The 7,500-nt window shown below is 45.7% G+C and overlaps 1 protein-coding gene across 1 annotated transcript in view; it reads right to left on the reverse strand.

Annotated features, from left to right (window-relative positions):
• The window catches only part of LOC135806049 (midasin-like), a 108,651-nt gene that overhangs the window by 82,370 nt on the left and 18,781 nt on the right, over positions 1 to 7,500 (reverse strand). The window contains exons 22-32 of the mRNA XM_065320196.1: positions 7,120 to 7,224; positions 6,249 to 6,368; positions 5,924 to 5,995; positions 4,491 to 4,566; positions 4,148 to 4,309; positions 3,419 to 3,534; positions 3,016 to 3,194; positions 2,571 to 2,662; positions 2,148 to 2,264; positions 1,650 to 1,796; positions 37 to 178 (exon numbers count right to left, since the gene is read on the reverse strand). Coding sequence (XP_065176268.1) covers positions 37 to 178; positions 1,650 to 1,796; positions 2,148 to 2,264; positions 2,571 to 2,662; positions 3,016 to 3,194; positions 3,419 to 3,534; positions 4,148 to 4,309; positions 4,491 to 4,566; positions 5,924 to 5,995; positions 6,249 to 6,368; positions 7,120 to 7,224 — 1,328 coding nt within the window. The remainder of the gene's footprint in view (positions 1 to 36; positions 179 to 1,649; positions 1,797 to 2,147; positions 2,265 to 2,570; positions 2,663 to 3,015; positions 3,195 to 3,418; positions 3,535 to 4,147; positions 4,310 to 4,490; positions 4,567 to 5,923; positions 5,996 to 6,248; positions 6,369 to 7,119; positions 7,225 to 7,500) is intronic.

Here is a 7,500-nt window from a genome sequence, read left to right on the forward strand (position 1 = left end):
GCGATGCTTAAAAATGGCAACGGCTGGACATCTTACCATCTTCAGCAAGATGCTGGTCCCAGTCGTAGAGTTGAGCGTACTTGGGAGACCGGCGGTAACGTTCCGCCCAGCGAAACAGGTCACGTAGTGTGATGAAGCCATGCTTGCCTTCAAAGACACTCGAACCTTTACGCATGGTCTGCAGTGTATCAGAGCACACAACACCAGTCAGGATAATTACAACAACAAATTCATGCAACATGAACAGAATGTGCGCAGGATTACGGCGGGGAGTTGATATATTGAACAGTTAGGCCGCAAGTACACTACGAAAAATCACAGTACAAATTTTCATGCATATCTCAGTACAAGTCGGTACGCAACCACACTACACTTTTCGGTCTGCATAGATGACGTTTTCACTAGGGGTGAAACGAACGAACGAAAGTTCGAATATTCGTTCGAAAAATTTGAAAACGAACGAACGAACTCGCAAGATTGATAAACGAACACAGCAAGCAAGCATAAAGATCGCTTGTGACTAGATCACGAAGGAGCCGCGGAGGTTGGGAGATCGCGAGCTTGCACGCTGATCGACTGTGTTTGCCTTGATGATCACTTGAAGCAAGTTGAAGGAGTTGAGTGTCGCGTCGGGACAAAGTTTCTTGAAATATTTCTGTGTGTCCGTTTGAGTTAGATTTGTACTCGTAGTGAAAGGATTCGAGTCGCTTGTGACATCTGTTCCTGAAAGCAAACGTGCACTCGTTGCAATCATGTCAAAACATTCGAGCCTTTCATCGCGATCCGGAGTTGGAGCGGAATTTGATAAAGTGGTCGGGAAAGACGAAGTCCTTTTCTCAATTTCAAAAAGGTTCTATCACACAGCAGAGCGACGACGAGCAATCTTCGTACCCACGTCAAGAAGTACCGTTCTCCTGCTCTGACGACGTGAGCTAGCAATGAGAAGAAAACTCTCGTCCGGACGATGATGATGGACTTTGCAGCTAGCTGCAAAACCCTGTGATTCAGCTCAGGCGGACGCGATAAAAAAAATGTTCTGTTCTGGCAGTGTATCGTACACCGTCAATACTGAACTGTGGCCAGCTAAGTACAGAGAACGCCAGTACTGACAGACTGTATGGTCTTCCAAAAAAATTCATCCATGAAATACATAATGGAGAATGTTCGTTCGAGTTCGTTCGTTAGTGTGAGAGTTCGTTCGTATTCAAAATTCGATGTTCGTTTCACCCCTAGTTTTCACGCGACCAGCACGTGACGTTGTCGTACCAAAGCGTGTGCCATGCGCTGGAAAAGACCGGGAAATTCAAAAACAATGCTGGTGCTGATGCTATGTACGATGACCCGGTACAACAGCAAAGTTGTACACAGGAGAAGGAGCGCGAAAACGACGAAAACGACAAACGTGGCTTTCTACAGGGGTGCGCCAGTTGCTGAAAACCTACAAAGCGCATTTTGCATTTCGCACGCGTCGGCATGACAATTTCTACTGTAATGCCGTTTGTTCGTGATTTTGTACCTAGTGTGGTTGCAGCCTTAAAGCCGATTTCAATTCGATACATACACCACAGCGGTCACAATTCACTATGTACAATGGAGTACGGAGGCATGCACAATGACCAACAATCCCCAGACACACACACAGAACATACCTGAAGGTCCTGCATGACTGCCACCATCCTGGCTGCATAAGAGCCTGGAATGGAGCAGAGCTTCTCCAGGATGGTCTTCAGCTCAGCGCTGGGCATCTCCGTGAAGTGCAGCTCAATAAAGCGATTACGCAAGGCACGGGACAGCATCTTCGCACAGAGGTCAACACAACGCAGCAAATATTGATAAGACAAGACATCACAACAAAAGCAGAATAATATACATTGGAATCTGGCATTAGTCTAGACCCAGTGATAAATCCCGGTAACCAGTCACAGAACCTCAATGACTGCACACCAAAGGGCATAGGAGTTGAAACTGGCCGTGATTCTAATGGGAAAAAAAACTCAGAATGCCACGGCCAGTAGTGACAAAGATTTTAACAACACCAATCTTTCAGCCATGATGAAGGAAATGATGGGATTTGTAAACTGAGAACTGCCCTGCCAAATGTCAGATAGCTAAGAATGTCAGACTAGGTGGCCAAGAAGGAAACTAACCTTTCTTCCTCCATACAGTCCAGCTGGATTTTGAGTAGCAAACAGCATGAACTTCGGGTGCGCTTTGACAACTTGCCCTGTCTCTGGAATGACCAGCTCTCGGTTGTCGTCCAGTACCTTGGCAAAGGACAACGTGTATACGATGTAAACATACTACCCTATCCTCTTCAAAACAACACGAGAAAGTTGCAAACTGTGGGGGAGGTCATTTGGTTATTGCATACGCATAGTGTAGAATGAGAATACAATACACATGTAGGAAAGCTAACAAATGCCATGGAAATCTGGAAGATAATGCGATTACTGCTTGACTCATCAGCAATTCTACTGACATACAGTCTAATGAAAGAAACACAGCTCAATCCACGCATACAGAGACAATGGACCAATGCAGTCGAGTGCCAGCGGTCTCAGTTTGCTTACTCGGTTCAGAGCTTCCAAGACATCAGTCGGTGCCAAGTTGAGTTCATCCAGAATCACCCAGTGACCATGACGCATGGCTGTCACTAGAACACCTGTGCAAACCATACAGCAGGCAACAATCACATTAAAACTGAACTAGACAGGCAAAAAAGTTCATGGTTTGGCTTCTTCTAAAGTGAGTACCATGTTCCAAACAAAACTCATAGATGTCAACATCCCAGCTAGTCTTTTCCATTGCAGTTCCCCAGCGGGTATAAGGCAAAGTGAGGGAGCAGGCAACCAAAACTATGTGTAGGGGTGAGAATATTGGCCTGGCACATATACATTTTAAATTTGCAGATGCAACAGTCCACATTCATAAAGGTTTGCAAGCGCACACCGTGGCGGTCAGTACAGATGGACCATTCAGATTGATGTTCTTGGAATCGATGCCCAGCAAGCTTACCTTCCTGGAAAACCAACTGGCCGTTGCTACCGGTTACATAGCTGCCTAAATACTCCTGTAGATCGGTGTGCTCGTGGTTGTTGATACGCATGCATACATGACCTGTCAAGGAGGACAGGTAACGGATCAAGCTGGTCTTTCCAACTGATGTAGGACCTTGCAGAAGTACTGGCGGTCGACTGGAGAAAACACGTTTGGATGGAAATAAACAAATACCAAAAACTTCAGCTCCATGCACATCTCTCACAATACAACTCCAACAGGCAGACATATCCCCTTATGTGTACCACAACCCATGTATGTGTGAAAAGTTGTGTGAGGATAGAGTGTCTGCGCGGAGGTATAGCGCGTGGATCGGGATTATTTTAAAGGGATGTCTTTATTGTATTGTTATTGTTCTTACCCAGCCGCAACAGCCCGCGAGATGTCTCTCAAGTTTGCCTTTACTGCAGGTGTCAGGACATAGTTCTCAATTGTGACGGGTTCTTGGGGGCCACATTGAATCCAATAGCCTTCCACCTAAACACACGACATGGCGAGAGCAGACACAACAAATACTACACCTCTAGAAGCAGAAACCATAGTGAGCAACAAAACCGGGTTGTCCGGACAAGATTACTCCATGGCCAACACAACCCAGCAGTAATTTTATCTACCCCAGCATTGAAATGCTTCCAACCTTGGCAAGACTGATATTGCGATTCCTGGCATAATCACACATGTTGTTGGTACTTGCATCATGAATGCTGTACAGATATAATACCGTAAAGTCTTGTATAAAAGCCGCACTTGAATAGAAGCCGCCCTCGAATAGAAGCCACAATTTTGGGCCCATCAAATCACACATAAGCCTGGTTTTCGTGTTGACATACATAGAAATACCTGTCTTGTATAGCAGCCCATCTCATATAGAAGCCTGTCTCATATAGAAGCCTGAAAATTTTCACCAAGAAAGTCATAGAAGCCGCGGCTTTTATACAAGACTTTACGGTATGCTGCTTGGCCTGGGTCGGGAGTATCACATTCTTATCCGCGTATGCAGAATGCAGCACAGTGTTTAGTTCTAACGCAGCAAAGTGCTTAGTTCTAGAGAGATAGCAATGAAGAAAGCCTACTAGCTGATTCCACTGACCTTCACAAACTTATCTGTGGGCAAGGCCGTTGTGGGCATAGGTAAGCTGTGTTTGATCAGAGTATCAATCTTGGTGTCCGGCAGGACATGGTGGTGGATCAGCTTGCTCAATGCAGGATGCCATTGGCGATCGAGCTGGGTCAAGAAACTGAACAGCAATCCCTACAAAGGAGAAGAGTCATGACATAACCGTCAATGGTACACAGGTGCTCTACACGAGGGATACAGCCCATGCGTACTATTTTTATAGCTATTAAAAAAGAATTGCTCACACATCATACACGTTTTCGTACTACAAGACAACACGATGTATGGCAATGCAAACAAGAAAAGTGTCACATACCTCAAACAAGCTTCTTTCCATTGATCCATAAAGGTTACATGAAGCAAGCCGCAGTCCTCTGCACAGTGTTCGCAAGCTAAACAGAAGCACAGGGTGCAGGCCACAAAACAACACCAAATCCTTATGAAATATGTAGACAGCAATAACACCCATAGTTGCTCCTTTCATTTGCACTGTTAACGCACTCTCCACATACAGGCATGCACCCGGCTCAGAACACATTGTTTTCTGGTTGGCATATCAGGGATATTGGGCGGAGCAGCTGGCGTGCATGAGAAAGACAGGTCGGCCTGCTCTGCGCAGGAGCTGTGACCCGGTGCACACATAGTGTGTGTGAGAGAGAGACAGACAGGTCGGCCTGCTCTGCGCAGGAGCTGTGACCTGGAGCACACAGAGGGTGAACGAGAGACGGTCGGCCTGCCGTGGGCAGGAGCTGCGACCGGTAGTGATTGAAATGAGCCAGCTGCGGAGATAGACTGCCCTCACCCGATATAAGTATATTGACAAGAGTTGTACTGACACTGTTATTGAGGAAATTATGGTGACAGTGATGGAGAGATAGTGATCCCCAGTCGAATGGGGTTGGGAGGGAAGGGGAAATTGACACTGACGGACAAACCAGTGAACAGTCAAGTCGTCAGAAAGCAAAAGTGACAAAGGAGTCTCTCTTTTCTCCTTCTCTCTCTCTAAAGCAAGATTTGGAATGCATGCGTGGGAGAGTGGCGCGCGCTGCGCATGCGCATGTATAGCAATGACATCATAATCAGATGCATGATCATCAGACTAAGTATGAGTGGTAGATGTTCCACGTTCGTTAACAGGGCTTAGCGCACACGCTAAACCACCATTATAGTATTGACCATTGCAGTAGCACTTCCATCTAATTCCTGAATTAAGAGATCATATCGCCCCCCCCCCCCCCCTCCCGTTTTTGTCTCTTCACATCCATGCTCCAATTTCATCCGTTTATTGTCCATTTCAACTACACCTTATACACTGCCACTCTTCGTAGATATCTGGACAAAATCAGAATTTGCTGGTGGCGCAAGACCCAGGCAAATCTGCACCAAGACCGTGAAAAGCGGTCGTAGCGTTGATAGGGTTGTGCTGTTGTGTTGTTAATGGCAAGAAATTTAACCATCTCTTGCTTGCAGTTCCAGTGCCTTATTTATGATGCGCACGGTGAATGAGGTATGCATACGTGCTGTCCAATTAGCAGAAGACTCATACACATAAAGTCATAAACCCATGATCGAAAAAATGCTGCCTGTGGTGGTTAGCGAGACAGCGCACTCACAGCCAGGATCCCACACAAGCCTGTCTAGCACAGAAGCCTGGGGAATTCTTGATAAAAAGCATACACAGCGTGGCTTCTACACAGGACTTGAGTTTACAATGAATGATAATGTCCACTGGTTGTACACCATACATACCTATAGTGCGGACGATGACCGGTTCCATCAGTGTACTTCTCTTCTGCTGCTTTCTTTGCAGCCAAGTAAAACCTAGTGAGGGTGCGCATATATGCACACAAACACATACACACACACACACAATCATACAGACATATCGTAGGCATATTGTTATCCAAAATGCTGCACATAAAAGAAACGAGAGGTCAAGAGGCCTATTGCTAGAGAACAATATGAGGGTCAAGCAAGTAAACACATGATATAGTACAAACACTCATTGAGACGTAAAACACGTGCACAGTCTATGACTACAGCAAGCATCTGGTCTCAGGATCAACAGGCTTACCTGACAACACCTCCAACATACGCGCGAGTGTGACCAACGGTTACACGGCGCAAGTACTCATGAACCAGGTGCTCTAAGTCTGCAGCCTTCTCAAGCTCAGCAACAAACAGCTCCGTGAATCTACACACAAAGAAGAAACAAACTACATGTAAACCCCCACTAGAAGCTACAGACCTACACACTACACAGGTAAGTACAGACCTACACAGGTAAGTACAAAGTTCAAGATATCTGGCTGGCTGGCTTATCAAGACCGAAATAGTTTCGGCTTCGTTAAGAGCCAGACATTCAGCACCTGCTGTGTTGTCCAAGAGCAAGCCAGGTGTATGGAACTATATCCGCAGGAGATGTTTTCCTTCACTATGGCAACATACTCAAGGTAGTTTTAAAATGGTACAGCTCAAGTAAATAGGAAAGCGGACCAGGCCAGATCTCTGACATTGCTGCCACTTTAATAGTTAAAACTTTAAAGTCACTCAATCTCCTGACATCTGGCTGTTTCAATTCAGTTCAAAGCAAAAGAGATGTGTCCAAACACCACGATCTGCTACGCATGCTTTCAGACATAGTACTTGGGGCAAGTAATTATATTATCAGCGGGCATCCCTGTACTGGAGCAAGGGCTAAACAGCCCTGTTATGATCAACTTTAGCATGGCCTACAACAACAAAATAGGCTGAGGCATCAAGAGGGAGCTGGCAATGAACTCCACGAATGCAACACGTTTACCATAATAGTAACACACCAGCAAGTACAAGGAGCATGGCTGTCATGACTAGTTTCAAATAAACTAGAAGAAAACATGCTTAACCTCCTGGTGACCACTATTCACTGCTGATAAGCCTGTGATCATGTGGAAGCCAAACCGTACCGGTTGCGAACGCCGACGGGCAGGTTGCGTTTGCCGATATCTGTGGCTGGGTTCATGCAAGCAAATAGTCGAAAGTCAGGATGGCGATGTACAGGCTGAAGATCTCTGCAGCACCAAGAAAAGAAAAGTACAACATGTGCTTTTGGTTGTGGGAAGCCTTTGAGAATAAAAAAATGCTAGCACAATCTGCGTGGCTCTCGTTCCGTTTAGCCATAGCACTGAGAAAATAACTGATGAGATATGATAAAGGCAGTGGCATTTTCTTCCTACTAAAACGGATAGGGACTTTTGGAGAAAAATATGGTTCTTCCAACGTACAACCGTGAACACCAGACAATAGTCACGAGATAGTCATAAATACATGTACAGTTCAATGAAGAA

This window comes from Sycon ciliatum, chromosome 1 (assembly GCF_964019385.1).
Source record: "Sycon ciliatum chromosome 1, ocSycCili1.1, whole genome shotgun sequence".
Classification (NCBI taxonomy): Eukaryota; Metazoa; Porifera; class Calcarea; order Leucosolenida; family Sycettidae; genus Sycon; species Sycon ciliatum.